This window comes from Pelecanus crispus, chromosome W (assembly GCF_030463565.1).
Source record: "Pelecanus crispus isolate bPelCri1 chromosome W, bPelCri1.pri, whole genome shotgun sequence".
In the NCBI taxonomy this organism is placed as follows: domain Eukaryota; kingdom Metazoa; phylum Chordata; class Aves; order Pelecaniformes; family Pelecanidae; genus Pelecanus; species Pelecanus crispus.
Window position 1 is genome coordinate 2,524,919 of NC_134675.1, and position 17,557 is coordinate 2,542,475.

A 17,557-nucleotide genomic window follows, 5' to 3' on the forward strand; every position below is an offset into this window, starting at 1 on the left:
ACTATCAGCCTTTTGGGATAAACCTGGGTTCTCTCCCAGCCATCAGCTACCCAACAGAGCTAAAGTCTTTCTGCTTTATGAGGCCCAGATAGATACACAAATTTGCTGAAATCCTTAGTGGATATTCAGTTTCAGGGAATGCTTCTGAATAAGAAAGCACTTGGTACTGTCAGTACCAGCTTGGTTAAATGCTTGAATGCAAAATTTAGCTCCTGCTCCCTTTGGAGCTCAACTAGTGGAACACTAAAATGTTTTCCATTAGTCCATCAACATGTCATTGCAATAACAAGTCAAGGGGTTTCCTGAACTACTAAAATACTCTAAATTAGAATTTCTTCACTTATATCTGCCAAGACCTTCCAGATGATAAAGGCTTGAGCCCTTGAAACATCACTGTCACCATTGCTGCCAGTTAACTATTTTCCAAGTAGCTATGCCCCAGCTTTTATCCAATATAAGACACAGAGCTAGTCTTATGGGGGTCATGGAGGGCAGCTTACATCTTCCTCAAATAGTGGCTTCCTTTTCTGGTGCAGCGCATTTAAAGAGTGTTTTACAATGTCATGGTGAATTCCACAGCCACCTAGTAGCTATTCTTGAGCTGTAAAGCTAGCTTCAATGGAAAGTTAATCTGTTGGTGTTTTATCCCATATGTAAACCCTCCACTCTGCCAGGGTTATATAGGTGATTGTATATGTTTGGACATAACAAGAGTCCCTGGTGTGGTTGCTTGCTCAGCCACAGGGCTGACTTCTGCTGTGCTCTGTGATGCCTTGATTCCTTTCTGAATTTTATTTTTAGATACATATGTCCTTGTTACAGCTTCATTTTTGCAATTTGGCCAAAGTGTCATAATTTCCTTAAAGCCCTTTGAACCTACAGCACAGTTTGCTATCTACCCATCCTGCCAGTCCAGAATGGAAGTCTTGTAGCTAGATTTCCCAGTCTGACTCAGGCACATTGCAGCTGCTGCACAGAGCTCTGCTCTCATCTTTGTACAGGTTCTCTCAGGGAAGTTTCCAAATGTTGCTTTAATTCCTTTGAAAAATACCTGTCTCCTACCCTAAGTGATGACTGAAATCCTCTAGCTTGACAGGAAGTTTTGCTGCCTGGTATATGATCCCTTTGTTTTAGCAGGAAAACAGCTCAGTTTCTTCTGAAAGCAGCCTGCCAATCCTGACACATTACTGTATTTTGACCTGAGGCGTTAAACACACTTTACAGGAATTTTCTATTTCTGAAATGCAGTCATTATCAATAAAGAGCATACAGATTCCTGTCATCTGAAAAATACTTGCATTGCTCACTGCTTTAGCCAGCTTTGATTCAAAATACTTCCTGATGCTTCCTTGTTGCCTCTTCTCTCAGCTTCTTTGGCTGTCTGACACCTTCGCTGAGGCTAAGAATGTTCAGACACAACAGGCAGCACCCCATACCTACAGTTATCTTTTATGTGCTTTTCATTTGGGTTGCTGATGTGCCTGCCTGATGAGCAGAGCACTGGATTTTTATGTATCTGGTTCCATAAGCAGTTTAGCACTTTCTTGCATTTATTGTAAACATGTACTTAGCTGTTCCATGTTATGCAGGAGAAAAGACCTTAGACACAGAAAAGGAAAAATACAAGAAAAATAGGATAAAAAAAGGTTTGACTTTGTAGGTTCAAATTATAATAATAGCCACACCAAATAATGCTTTCATAATTTCTTTTTCTTTCAAAGAGGTGGGGAAAAGGTGCTTATATCAAACCAGCACATTATTCTGTTTCTCTCAGATCTGTTGAACAAAATTTCCCCTCCATTTTCACCCCCTGCATGCAAATCAGCAAATGTGCAGAATGGTCTGGAGCAGAAGGGCTACAACATGAAGCAGCAGCTTCTGAACAAAGGACAACAAACCCTCTGGGGACGCCTTTGGGACAGACAGCAAGTGCAACCACATTTGGGCTAGCTTCCACATTGCTAGCAGGGTGTAGCAGTGAGGCTGAGCAGTAGGGACTTTGGTGCAGGATGCTCACACTAGATACTACTTGAGTTGCTCAACTATGCATTACTATTCTGGATCCTCTCACTAAGTGAAATTCAAAGACAGCTGTGCCTTTCACTGCTTTTTAAGTCATATTTCTGGTTCCTGAGAAACACTGCTGGAATTATAAAAAAGAACCATATATTCAGATGCAGAGAAAGTAGATTTAATTTTCACATTTCCATCCACAGTTAAGGGCTGTGATATCTCTCTTGCAGGGAAGTACAATGTCATTTTGCTTCCCATGTCCTTTGTTTTGTTTAGAGAAAATTCCTGTCATCATTTAACAAATTACAATCCAGACTCAGAGAATTTCAAAGGTCTTGTTCCCTCTCTGAAAAACTTAAGCTTGCAAATATCTCCATGACCGTATTTAATTTAACTCAAAAGGGGGAAATCCATACATGCAGATTACACTTAAACATACCTTGTCAGTGTAGGTCTTCCTCTCCCCTTAGCATCTGGATGCACGTATTGTTTGTGAAGGTCTTACATGGGTAAGACAATCTTTTTGACAACTCTACATTTTCCCCAAAAAATCTAAAACATCTGTGATGACTACTACTCCTTCCCATGCCTGCATTTGAAAATGACACAAACTGCCAGACAGAAACATAGAATCATTTAGGTTGGAAAAGACCTTTAAGATCATCCAGTCCAACCATTAACCTAACACTACCAAGTCCACCACTAAACCAATTAAGGGTAGAGTAGCAATTTCATGTTTCCTGGCTTGGTGGCTGGATTGTTTTTGAATGAAAGTAAAAACTAGGAGTCATTAAGGTTGGAAAGGATCTCTAAGACCATCAGTCCAATCATCAAACCAACACCACCATGCCCACTAAACCATGTCCCCAAGTGCCACATCTACCCGTTTTTTGAACACTTCCAGGGATGGTGACTCCACCACCTCTCTGGGCAGCCTGTTCCAATGCTTGACTACCCTTTCCATGAAGAAATTTTTCCTAATATCCAACCTAAACCTCCTCTGACGCAGCTTGAGGCCATGAGATGTATTGTTGCAGCTGAGCTTTGCTTGTGCAAGACCAGGCAAAGAGGAAGAAAGTGGGTATAAATTACACTTGTGTTTCTTTGGTCCTAGGATGAGCTGCCAACAGTGCAGAGGCAGTACTGGCAGCTTCAAGTCCCTGAGAGATTGTGGCAGGCAAGCTACAAGACCCCATATGGTGTGAGAACCCATACTATCTAGAGGTATTTTGATATAAACAGTTGCACCTGCTTTCCAGCTATGTTGCATGGCCAAAAACGTGGAGATAAGCTGAACTGACTCCAGGATCTAACACAAAACTCTGCTCATCATTCCCAAACATTTAACATAATGGGGAAAATTAATCCTACTTGTCTGAAGTACGTGGAGTATAACAAGGAACTAATGCTACTAACCAGAAATAGAGATTTTTTTTAAAAAAATACCTATTATTCCATGATATCTTCTCTGCTTAGCACCATTCAGAGGTAGTGCACATATGCAGCATTATTAAGAAAATATAAACAAGACAATTTGAACATTGCTTTGCAGAGTCAGGTCCATTCCCTGAAAAAAATCAGTGTATAGCTGTGCACTTAACTGGCATGTCCAGTTACTGAGACTGAACTACATGCATTTGGATGGAGTTTCTTGATGCTTGGTTGTGGGGGTTTTTTTGTCTTTTGACATTCAGACCTAATTGCTAATCAGATTTGTATTTGGCCTCAAGATCCAAGATTTCTGTAATCAACTAAATTAAGTGTTTTTAGTGACATCCATAGTTCTGCAGAGAGTTAAGGTCTGCAACAGTTTTCCATTCCTCTTTCCATGCGTTATTTCTGAAAAAGGCTTTGATTTTGCCTTTGAAATGAACCTCCTAATGAATGCAGTGTTCAGAGCACGCTGTTCAGTAGCCACTTCAGTACAGAACATAAAAGATGATAAAACAAATTGAGGTTTAGCCCCTTATTGAAGATAAACATGAAGTTAGTCCCTAACCAGTAGAAAAATGAGCAGAAATCAGAAACCGTCCACAACTGACAACTGAAAAGACACATCCCAAAATATTCATCTTTAATTGATGCATTGTTCATTCTTGCAGGGTTTTCTTTAAAGGGATTATCCTGGGAATGACACCGATAGCATTAAATGATACTTATTTGTGTTACATCTGGTTTAGCCCTTTGTATATTTATTATACCTGAAAATGTATTTTCTTGGAAACCTTATAACAGCATTTCTGCATTATCAGTTCATTTTGTTCTCCTCTTTCCTGGATATATTAGCCAGGAAAAGGAATTCCCAGTCTGTAAGAGACAGATTAATTCACACATTTTTACTTTGTCCACATAGAAAAATGCAATTTCTGGATCATTGAGGCATACAGATTATGAACAAGACACTCCAAAAACTAACTATTCAGATAGGGCTATACTTACAAAAATCTTTTATGTCAAAGTCAGGATTTCACAACATAACACGCTAATGCAAAATCCAGTAGCACCTGAAAGATTAAGGTAGCTGCTGCTATCACTTGCACATACTTGAAAAAGATTTAAGAAAAAAATAAAGAGCAAAAGTACATTCTCCAGAGAACAGCAAGTGTATTTCAAAATAAAAAGTGTATTTTTTATTTTTCTTTTGTTTTTTTTTTTGGGGGGGGGGGGTATTTCTGTTAGTTTTTTGGGTAATTCTTTTTTTTTTACAAGACTGTAGCTGCCATATAACAAGTTATATGTGATGTGACTGCTCTCCCCTCCTGTGCAAGTTCACAGTCATGTTTTCAGGCTATAGTATTCAACACTGTTTTCTGGTATACATATTCCCATAGTTTCATCAAAGATAGATACAATGCATAATACTGGTCTCTGGGAAAAGTAATGTTTCAAACAGGCAAACTTTTATCTTAAAACAGAAGTGGAGAGGCTACAGTAGGTATAACCACCTAAGTATGAACTTTAGTTAGCAATTTCTAAACACTCACCTACTGTAAATAAACATTAAAAATACTCTTAGCAATAGGATTTTATTTATATGTGCACGTATGTCCACCTTATCCCATATTTATGTTTGACAACTATTTGGGAATGCAAAGGTGCAGCCCTCAGTAATTGTATTCTTTAAAAAAAGGAAAGGAAGCATATCTACTGAGAAAAGAAATTCTCAAATATCAATTTCCAATTTTAAATTTAATTTCAATAGGAAAATATTAAAAATGTGCACATGTAAATTTTTCCATGTTCTGTATATACATATGTGTGTACGTATACATAGAAATACTCATGTACCACACATATTCACAAAATTTAAGTGGAAATATTTCTGTCCACTATTTTCCCACATGTAAATGACATTATATCTTTAAAAATGTCAATAATAATATCATTAAAAATAATATTACATTTATTCCATCATCAGCTTTCTGTGGTTTTATTCTTTTTTCATCCTTATTATGTCCACGGAGCACTAACAGGACAGATTCTCCTTGCACTTCCATAATGCCAACTGAATGTTGCTGACATCACATCAAAGACACATCTGGTTTATAGCAGTGCAAGTGACAAGAGAATCAGGCCCAAACATCCCCAGGTAAATTAAAAACTGGTCGTATCTGCTCATCTGGACCTGATGAAGATATACACACCACCGTCTAAAATCCACCGAATGAAAAACATGTAGCTCACCACAAAGTTTTCAACCAGTAGCACACTGAACCAAGCTCCCCCCACCTTTAATAAATAAAATAGTTGAGAAAATAACCTAAAAATATGGAGAAAACTTAAACATTGTGTACATTACATACAGTATAATACATGACGGTTTAGCATTTGACCTAAACCATTTTCCTGACTAGTCGGAGGACACCTGATAAATTACTGGTAAAGAAAAAAACCCTAGTATTTTAGAAATGAAGCATGTATTTCTGACATAAATGAGAACATGTGTGTATTATATGGTATGTACACAGAGTACACACATAAAAACAAACTTATCTTTTCTAGTTTTGAATATCAGTCTCTAAGTGGAGCAAATTGTGTTGTATGAATTTAATAAGCGGCTAGTTTTCATGTTTAACATTCAAATTAATTTGGGAAGCAATCGAAGGTCAGTGCATATTTTGACTTTGAAGTCTGACACTCATTCATACATTTTAAAAAAGCCTTCTTCAACATTACAAGCAATTTATGGCAAGAATGTACTTTGATGCAACACACATGACACTTGGCTTACCTTTCAGAGGTGTGTGTTTTTTTTAAATAAATCTATTATATAAAGAAATGCATTTGTCAAAAGTCTGTTAAAATTATGTCAAAACAACTTTAAAACCTGCTCACTGAGGATAACTGAATTCAATTTCCTGTTTTTAAACTTTTAGTTAATAGTTCAGAATATTGCCTGGTGCAGTTTCAATAAAGATGTGATATGAAGATCCATAAAAGAGTAAATATGTCTCCATTTCAATTTGTTATGACAACAAAACTTCTAGAAACAGCTTTCTTGGGTGGACAAGTTCAGTGTATGAGTAATCCCTTGCAATAGCTCTATGCCCTTAATGCAATCTGTAATAAACAATGATCTCCATAAGCCATTTTTCACAAAACCTGAAATTCATGTGACATCCTGAAAAAGTCTCCTGCAGAACAGGTTAACAGTTAATCGAACATAGATAGTTGATATATGTATCATGGCCAGAAAACAAACAACTGGCTATTTCTTGTTATCTGTGCATGTCAAATTTTACATTTAAAATTCTCAGGGGATTTTTGCCTTTTTTTTTTTCCTGGGGGACTCACCTGCCATCATTGGTTGGCTTCAAAATATAGTTAAGTGGAAGATAGTATCTCACTGTAATTACATGGAATTCATATGAAAAAGTAAACCTCACATTGGACAATATTGTAGAACACCAGAGTAAGCTCCATAAAGAAATACGGTATCTTCCTGTATGTATATAGTGTATATATATAACCCAAAAAAACCCCAACCAACCAAAAAAACCTCATAAGGAAGAACTTTATACAAGCAGTTATAGTAACTTTGTTTCAATTAAAGATGCAACTCTCTCACTCCTGGCAAGAATAAATTGGTAACGGCACTGCTGCTCCACAGTGGAAAGTATCCTGAGAAATTATTAAGAACAACAAAATGCAGGGATGTCATCACTAAGTTCTGCACAAAACACAGCAATTAAATAAAACAGCAGATAACCTATACTGTATCTATCACAGAAAGGGGATGTGACCTGGGACACTGCTAATTCTTCCATCACTGATAATTAGAAAAGAATTGCATTCAGTTACTGTTAATATCTTTCAAGTTATCTATGGCCAATAATGTACAAGGAGGTAATTTGTAATTCAAGTTTGTTTGTTGTTTTTTAATTCAACTACCTACAAGCTGAGTTCTAAATTTTACACTGAACTACGACTCAAATTTAAAACAAGCCCTCTCAGAGGAGCATTTCCTAATTTTGTGCAACTTTGATGCAGAGCCCAATGCAGTCCTATGAAGAGAGACAGTGCATCTTTAAGCTGACTGGCACTGAAATCCCATTTTCTTTAGCTGCATTCTATTAGCTTGGCCAAGTTATCTCGTAACTCTGTTAGTTCAAATATTTTTCCATCAAGAATTTCTACAAGTGTCTTCAAGTTATTGCGAAAAGCTTCTTGCTCATTCTGACTTTTCTCCAGACGTTGCTCTAGATCAGACAGCTGGCCTTCCAGGTCTTTGTTTCGAATTTCTACTTCCTTCAGAGAAAATACATAACATGTTAATGTGTTGTTTGCAAACAGAAAGCAGTCTAACCTCCTGCTGGTATTCGTGTGCTATTTTTGTCAACTGCTTTTTGAAACAATTTGTGACCCTTTACAGTTTCCACTAAGCCAAAACCAGAACCCAAATTGTTATAAGGATTGCATATCTACTATCATTTCTTCCATTTTTTTCAGTAATTTATCTGAAGGACAGAAACTTTTGGACAGGGATAAAATTTAGTCAGTGAACAACAGATGTGATATTCAGGTAAGTTATCACTTCTATCATTCAGAAATATGCCACCTACTGAAAAGAGATTCTCAAAGGTATTCCCTTATTTAGACTATGTGAATTACTCACGCACACAGTCCCCATTAAATGGTCTCATATAGAAGCTCATCCAGAATACTGCTTTATGGATGGAGGAGTACTACCTTACTCTTGTCCCACATTATAGGCCTTTTCACCCTGATAATTAAGACAGAAACATAAACTAGCAAGACTAATGTCAAGGTGAAATTGATTGTAACAAATTTAAACCAGCAAGTGCAACCTGAATGTTTCATCTCGTTGCACTCTTCCCCAGAGCTCCCATCTGCAAGCTCTGCAGTAGTGCAGCTGTGGGAGCAGGGAAAGCATGCAAGCCAACAGTGCTGTACAGACAAACTGCTCCCATAGAGTGGGTGGAAAGATGAAGCAGCAGCACATTACACATAGCTGAGGGGATCTGACCCTGAGCAAGCTCAGCTCTCATTCAAGAGGAAGAGAAGCCCCCTCGCGCCATCCAGCAGGAGGGGAGTGCTATCTGTTGGGACCCCTCACAGCTCTGGCTTGCATGTGAGGGGAAGGGAGGTCACAGCTGCTCAGCTTTGTGCAAACGAGATGCCCTCTCTTTTATCAAATGACTAATGTATCAGTCATGTGGGTCTGGAATAGCATATTGTTATTTGTCTCATTCATTGCACATCTCATAAACTCATGCTGAATTTCATAATTTCAGTTATGAAAAACACTCTCAAATGTAGCACAGGAACAGAGCATTTAGTACACCATAAACCCTGCGCAGCCATTCTCTGGAACACTGCATAGTGAATTCGTATTTATGTACATTAACATTTTTTAAACACCGCTTACCTTTACAGTGGTTTTGCATCACAAAGCTTTAATAGGACTGCTCTGATCTTTTGCAAGTAGTTTCACACAGCCATAGGATGGGGGATTTGGCAGCAGTCATTCCTCATAGCACAAGCTTTCTTTCTGCCCTCCCATTCTCCCACTGTTTTTGTTATGATTCTTCTGTCTCCCTGTCCTGGTTTCAGCTGGGATAGAGTTAATTTTCTTCCTAGTAGCAGGCACAGTGCTGTGGTTTGGATTTAGTAGGAGAATAACGCTGATAACACACTGATGGTTTAGTTGTTGCTCAGTACTGCTTATGCCAGTCAAGGACTTTTCAGCTTCCCATGCTCTGCCAGGTGCACAAGAAACTGGGAGGGGGCACAGCCAGAATAGTTGATCCAAACTGCCCCAAGGGCTGTTCCATACCATATGACGTCATGGGAAGTATATAAACTGGGGGGGGGGGGGCTGGGGAGCAGCAATCGCTGCTCGGGAACTGGCTGGGTATCGGTCGGCGGCTGGTGAGCAATTGCATTGTGCATCACTCGCTTTGTATATTATTATTATTATATTGTTACTATTATCATTAGTATTTTACTTTATTTCAATTATTAAACTGTTCTTATCTCAACCCAGGAGTGTTTCTCCCTCTTACTCCTCCGATTCTCTCCCCCATCCCATCGGGGCACGGGGAGTGAGTGAGCGGCTGCGTGGTGCTTAGTTGCTGGCTGGGGCTAAACCACGACATTACTGTATATACTGTTTGTCAGTATTTATGTACTGTTTATCACCTCTGGGAGATGGATAAGGTTACCACTTTGCGGTACTGTGTAACACTGGCTTATGGTATGATAAAATTATTGGTCATGAGATCAGTCCTGTATTTGTAATCAGCATTGCCGTCACCCCTGTACTTCAGGAGCCGTCTATCAGAAATTATTAATAATTACACTTTTTTCTTCTTTTCCTCGGAGAGCCAACCTATGGGGGAGACACCTTCCTCCATCTTCCCCAGCCTAATTACAGGAGCTCTTGAGAATTTTTAATATCCTTGGGATGTTCAAACCAGCATGTTCCTACTGCTATGTCTCCTGAATGTGTGTCAGGTATTGCTAGGGAAAGCCAACTAATTACATATATTGCAGTTATTCCAACCCCCGTCACAGGCATGTGGCTACTCAAACCCCGGTGAAAGGCACTGCGGCTGAACCAGAGAACGAACCTGTGTTGGTATCGGTCGTCCCCATAGACAAGAAGAAATCCTGGAAGTGAAAGTCAGCTCATTTACAAAGGCATGAAGATGAACCAGGGCCATCACGAGAACCAGAGGAGGAAGAACCCATAAATGAGATGGTAACCACCCGATCCCTATCCTTGAGCGAGCTGCAATATATGCAAAAAAGATTTCAGTCGTCATCCAGGTGAGCACATCATCACCTGGCTGCTCTGATGCTGGGATAACGGGGCCAGTAGCCTGGATTTAGAGGGTAAGGAAGCCAAGCAGCTGGGATCCCTTTCCAGGGAAGGGGGCATTGACAAAGCAATTGGAAAAGGGGCACAAGCCCTCAGCTTGGAGAGGCGACTTCTGTCAAGCGTGAAGGAAAGGTATCCCTTCAAAGAAGATGTTATATACCGCCCAGGCAAATGGACCACCGTAGAGAAGGGTATCCAGTACGTGAGGGAATTAGGGGTGCTGGAGGTGATTTACAGTGACCTGAATGATGAGCAGTTAACCAAAGACCCAGATGAAGTCAGGTGCACACAATCCATGTGGCGGAAGGTGGTACAGAGCGCACCAGCATCGTATGCCAACTCGTTGGCAATACTGGCCTGGAAAGATGACGAGGCACCAACGGTGGATGAAGTGGCTAGACGACTCCGGGAATACGAAGAAAGCATCTCTTCCTCTCTACGGGCCTGTGTCTCGGCTGTGGAAAAACTGTCTGAAAAAATAGGTCGAGAGTTCCAACAACTCAGAGAGGATCTGTCCTACTCCCCACCTGTACGGACCAGTATCTCAGCCATTAGGAGTCAACGTCCTTATGCTCAAGAGAGAGGATGGAGAGGATACACACCACGGGGCACCCTGTGGTTTTACCTGCATGACCACAGAGAGGACATGAGGAAGTGGGATGGAAAACCCACCTCGACCCTAGAGGCACGGGGGCATGAGTTGCAAGGAAAAACTATTACAGAAAGTGATTCGCCTAGGAAAATTGCAGCTCCAGTTTCCAGTGAGCAGTTCCCCAGACAGAGTAAGAGGGCTAATTTTACTTCTGACCTTCATCAAGGGACTTTTGATTCACATTTACAGGAAGTGAACAGTGAATACTGTGACCAGTGGTAGAGGGGCCCTGCCTCCAGACACGTGGAGGAAAGGGACAACCGGGTTTCCTGGACTGTGTGGATTCGATGGCCTGGAACATCAGACCCACAGGAGTAGAAGGCTCTAGTGGACACCGGTGCACAGTGTACCCTAATGCCATCAATCTATAGAGGGGCAGAACCCATCTGTATTTCTGGAGTGACAGGGGGATCCCAACAGCTCACTGTACTGGAGGCTGAAGTGAGCCTAACTGGGAATGAGTGGCAGAAGCACCCCATTGTGACTGGCCCAGACGCTCCGTGCATCCTTGGCATAGACTGCCTCAGGAGAGGGTATTTCAAGGACCCAAAAGGGTACCGGTGGGCTTTTGGTATAGCTGCCTTGGAGATGGAGGAAATTAAACAGCTGTCCACCTTGCCTGGATGACCCTTCCACTGTGGGGTTGCTGAGGGTCAAAGAACAGGTGCCGATCTCTACCCCAACAGTGCACCAGCAGCAATATCGCACCAACCGAGACTCCCTGATTCCCATCCATAACCTGATTCGTCGACTGGAGAGCCAGGGAGTGATCAGCAAGACTCGCTCACCCTTTAACAGTCCCATATGGCCAGTGTGAAAGTCTAATGGGGAGTGGAGACTAACAGTGGACTATCGTGGCCTGAACAAAGTTACACCGCCGCTGAGTGCTGCCGTGCCAGACATGCCAGAACATCTGCAGTACATTGATGACATCATTGTGTGGGGCAACACAGCAGAAGAAGTTTTTGAGAAGGGAAAGAAAATAGTCCAAATCCTTCTGAAGGCTGGTTTTGCCATAAAACAGAGTAAGGTCAAGGGGCCTGCACAGGAGATCCAGTTTTTAGGAATAAAATGGCAAGATGGACGTCGTCAGATCCCAATGGATGTGATCAACAAAATAACAGCTATGTCCCCACCAACTAGCAAAAAGGAAACACAAGCTTTCTTAGGTGTTGTGGGTTTTTGGAGAATGCATATTCCAAATTACACCAGATCGTAAGCCCTCTCTATCAAGTGACCCGGAAGAAGAACGATTTCAAATGGGGCCCTGAGCAACAACAAGCCTTTGAACAAATTAAACGGGAGATAGTTCATGCAGTAGCCCTTGGGCCAGTCCGGACAGGGCAGGATATTAAAAATGTGCTCTACACCGCAGCCAGGGGGAATGGCCCTACCTGGAGCCTCTGGCAGAAAGCACCAGGGGAGACTTGAGGCCGACCCGAGGGTTTTGGAGTCGGGGATACAGAGGATCCAAAGCCCGCTATACTCCAACTGAGAAAGAGATATTGGCAGCATATGAAGGGGTTCGAGCTGCTTCAGAAGTGGTTGGTACTGAAGCACAGCTCCTGCTGGCACCCCGACTGCCGGTGCTGGGCTGGATGTTCAAAGGGAGGGTCCCCTCTACTCATCTTGCAACTGATGCTACATGGAGTAAGTGGGTTGCACTGATCACACAACGGGCTCGAATAGGAAACCCCAGTCGCCCAGGAATCTTGGAAGTGATCATGGACTGGCCAGAAGGAAAAAACCTTAGAATATCACCAGAGGAGGAGGTGACACATGCTGAAGAGGCCCCACTGTATAATAAATTGCCAGAAAATGAAAAGCAATATGCCCTGTTCACTGATGGGTCCTGTCATCTTGTGGGAAAGCATCGGAGGTGGAAAGCTGCTGTATGGAGTCCTATACGACAAGTTGCAGAAACTGCTGAAGGAGAAGGGGAGTCGAGTCAGTTTGCAGAGGTGAAAGCCATCCAGCTGGCTTTAGATATTGCTGAACGAGAAAAGTGGCCAGGCCTTTATCTCTGTACTGACTCATGCATGGTGGCAAATGCCCTGTGGGGGCGGTTGCAGCAATGGAAGCAGAGCAACTGGCAGCGCAGAGGCAAACCCATCTGGGCTGCCGCATTGTGGCAAGATATTGCTGCCCGGGTAGAGAACCTGGTTGTAAAAGTTCGTCACGTAGATGCTCATGTACCCAAGAGTCGGGCCACTGAAGAACATCAAATCAACCAGCAGGTGGATCAGGCTGCTAAGATTGAAGTGGCTCAGGTGGATCTGGACTGGCAACATAAGGGTGAATTATTTATAGCTTGGTGGGCCCATGATGCCTCAGGCCATTAAGGAAGGGATGCAACCTATAGATGGGCTCGTGATCGAGGGGTGGACTTGACCATGGACAGTATTGCACAGGTTATCCATGAATGTGAAACATGCGCTGCAATCAAGCAAGCCAAGCGGTTCAAGCCCCTCGGGTATAGTGAACGATGGCTGAAATATAAATATGGGGAGGCCTGGCAGATTGATTACATCACACTCTCACAGACCCGCCAAGGCAAGTGCTATGTGCTCACCATGGTGGAAGCAACCACCGGATGGCTGGAAACATATCCCGTGCCCCATGCCACCGCCCGGAACACCGTCCTGGGCCTTGAAAAGCAAGTCCTGTGGCGACATGGCACCCCAGAAAGAATTGAGTCAGACAACGGGACTCATTTCCGAAACAACCTCATAGACACCTGGGCCAAAGAGCACAGCATTGAGTGGGTATATCACATCCCTTACCATGCACCAGCCTCGGGGAAAATCGAGCGATCCAATGGACTGTTAAAGACTACCCTGAGAGCAATGGGTGCTGGGACATTCAACCATTGGGATACACACTTAGCAAAAGCCACCTGGTTAGTCAACACCAGGGGATCTGCCAATCGAGCTGGCCCTGCCCAATCAAAACTTTTACATACTGTAGAAGGGGACAAAGTCCCTGTAGTGCACATAAAAGATATGCTGGGGACGAAAGTCTGGGTTACTCCTGCCTCGGGCAAAGGCAGACCCATTCGTGGGATTGCTTTTGCTCAAGGACCTGGGTGCACTTGGTGGATGATGCAGAAGGAATGGGCAGTCCAATGTGTACCTCAAGGGGATTTGATTTTGGGTGAAAATAGCCAATGAACTGAATGGTATGTTTTTAATTGTTATATAATATTGTATGTCATCTCTTTTATGGTTGTTATATGCCATATCAATGGTATTACAGTAAGAATCACCCAGAGTAATGAAGAATGAACTTTCATAGAATCATAAAATCATAGAATCATTTAGGTTGGAAAAGACCTTTAAGATCATCCAGTCCAACCATTAACCTAACACTATCAAGTCCACCAATAAATCAATTAAGGGTAGAGTAGCAATTTCGTGTTTCCTGGCTTGGTGGCTGGATTGTTTTTGAATGAAAGTAAAAACTAGGAATCATTAAGGTTGGAAAGGACCTCTAAGATCATCAGTCCAATCATCAGCCCAACACCATCATGCCCACTAAACCATGTCCCAAAGTGCCACGTCTACATGTTTTTGAGCACCTCCAGGGATGGTGACTCCACCACCTCTCTGGGCAGCCTGTTCCAATGCTTGACTACCCTTTCCATGAAGAAATTCTTCCTAATATCCAATCTAAACCTCCCCCAGCACAGCTTGAGGCCATGTCCTCTCATCCTATCACTTGTTACTTGGGAACTTTGATGAAACCGAGCAATATGCAGCGGTGATGGAACCCGAACTGGCTTCAGCATGCAACAATCCAACACTGCACACCAGCTCTCCTGCCCTGAGGGACTGTTATGACAGATGGAGCCCAAACTCATGGACTGAATGAACTCAATGGACATTTTAGAGGGATGGCCCATCGACTAAGGGAATGATATCTGTGTATATCTATGAAAAGACAGGTGATTAATTGGAATGTATTGGAAAGGGTAGGACCTGTGCATGACGTAGATGGTATAGAATAAGGGGTGGATGCTGTCCTGGTTTCAGCTGGGATAGAGTTAATTTTCTTCCTAGCAGCAGGCACAGTGCTGTGTTTGGGATTCAGGATGAGAAGAATGCTGATAACACACTGATGTTTTAGTTGTTGCTAAGTACTGCTTATGCCAGTCAAGGACTTTTTAGCTTCCCGAGCTGTGCCAGGGGCACAAGAAACTGGGAGGGGGCACAGCCAGAATAGTTGATCCAAACTGCCCCAAGGGCTGTTCCATACCATATGACGTCATGCTCAGTATAGAAACTGGGGGGGGGTTGGCCGGGGAGCAGCGATCGCTGCTTGGGGACTGGCTGGGTATCGGTCAGCAGGTGGTGAGCAATTGCATTGTACATCAGTTGTTTTGTATATTCTTTTATCATTATTATTATTACTTTGTCTTCCTCTGCTGTCCTATTAAACTGCCTTTATCTCATCCCACGGGGTTTACCCTTTTTTTTCCAATTCTCTCCCACATCCCACTGGGGAGGCAGGGAGGGTGAGTGAGCAGCTGTGTGGTGTTTAGTTGCTGACTGGGGTTAAACTACAACACTCCCTCAAAGGTAATGAATACATTCATGTTTACATTGGAGAGATCTCAGCTAACCATAAGAAATGACCTGAGCCATACAGAATATGTATTTGGGTAATCAAGTGTAACAGGTATAGAATAGCAGCTTTGTGTCAAAGTCCGTGGCCTTTCCATCTGTGAGGGGTGTGATGGCAGCATTGATCAGCCACTGCACCCCGGCCATAGGAGGGATGGGATGATGTGGCCAGAGCTCAGTGCCAGCTCACAGCCTCTTCAGCGGGGGAGAGCTCTGGGACCCCCAGCAGCAGTGCAGGTGGAGAAGGCAGTGCCTCAGGGACCTGATCTCCTCATAGCTGTGGTTGCTTGTGTAGCCAAGGGTTACATCCAAGCTGAACTGGAATACCTCCCTTACTTCTTGCTTGTAAATGAGCAAGTTAAAAATTACAGAGTTTTGGCCACTGGTCTTGAACAGCACAGCTGAGAGCAGGAATTACCCCTTGCTGCCAGGACCAAGAGAAGAATTAGTTTAATCTGTTTAACACTGAATAATATAGTTGCCAAAGCATTAAAGGAAGCTAACTGAAAAGAGCATTTGTAGAAACAATATAAATTAAAATACATACATGCTTATGTAAGGATTAACTACCCCACCATTGCTATAAATGAACAAGCTAACTGATTATAACCCAGTCCATGCACTCTGTAGACTCTCCTTCATTGACTGTACTCCTGCACTCCAAACAGTACTGACAAGCACTACCCAGTGTAATGACTGCATGGGTTCAAGACCCTCTGAGGCGCAGTGACTGCAGTACAGGAAGAAAAGGGAAATTCAGGGTCCTCTCAGCTCTGCAGGAATGACAGTCCTTTCTTTAGCTCACACAAAACCAATTGCTGTTTTTCCACGTTTGCTCACACTTCCTGCTTCTCCTGTCACTGTTCCTCTTCTACTCACCAAATGCGTGTGCTCTAGGAAGTCTCCTTGCCACTGCTCTTACCCCAGAGATAATTAATTTTTGTAAGTAGGTAAGCCAGTGATGAAAGGGATCACTTTGGAACAAATCCATGGATATGTATATGGTTTTATTTCATGACATCTGGGCCTGAAGAGCAGCCCATTGGCCTGTATCTAGCACTGAACATCATCTTTCAGGCCCTCCTCAGACACTCTTAAACTGAGGAGTTGTTCTGCTGTGAGCTGTTAGGTGGGAGCACTCAGGTAAAACCAAAAGCTGTATGTCAGATGTAGGAACTTCTATCCATATTCAGCATAAGGTGCTTCCCTTTAACTCTCCATTGCTAGTCCTTGCCCTGTATCTCTTCAAACCAGAAGAGTTCCCTTCTTTTTTTTTAAACTTCCAGCTTATGTACTTTATTTATATTCCATTCTTGATATCTCTTTCCTAATCTATATACATTTAGCTTCCCCAAACACTTCCTCAGATATACTTTCTCCCATACTTCCTTCTGTTTTATTTTCCCTAACCTGTGCTTAACGTATTTAATGACTTATGGGAAGTAGAACTAACTGATATATGCCATGAGCTGTTGCTTTTAATTTCTGAAAAACACATTGCAACTTTTACATTTGATCCTTACACATATTTACCCTAGATTAGTATTATTGATTTTTGCAATAGTATCGTATTACAAGTTCATATCCAGCTCATGTGCAGTTTCCTATTACAAGTCAGTGTACCTCAGAACCGTTGCTTCTTGATGGGAAGAAATGGAGAGATGTCCATATGATATAATCTATTCCCCTAGTTGTGTCATTTAACTTTATTTGCAATTAATCTCATCTAACAATAAACTAACTCTTCTGATACATTCAGGCCCTTTACAAAGTTTATTTTACACTGTTCTTTCAAGCTTTTCTTACAGTGAACACAATCATTTGTCATACATTGTTTTGTTTTAGAAAAGAAATAAAATATTAACAAGTTATGTTTGTTGTTTGCACTGTAATAATCTTTCGTTGAATTCAGTGCAAGGATCTGAA

General features: G+C 42.1%; 1 protein-coding gene across 1 annotated transcript in view; it reads right to left on the reverse strand.

Moving 5' to 3' along the window:
* Positions 1–7,572: 7,572 nt before the first annotated feature.
* LOC104026950 (homer protein homolog 1-like) overlaps positions 7,573–17,557 on the reverse strand; it is a 58,219-nt gene continuing 48,234 nt past the window's right edge. The window contains exon 8 of the mRNA XM_075725620.1: positions 7,573–7,761. Coding sequence (XP_075581735.1) covers positions 7,573–7,761 — 189 coding nt within the window. The remainder of the gene's footprint in view (positions 7,762–17,557) is intronic.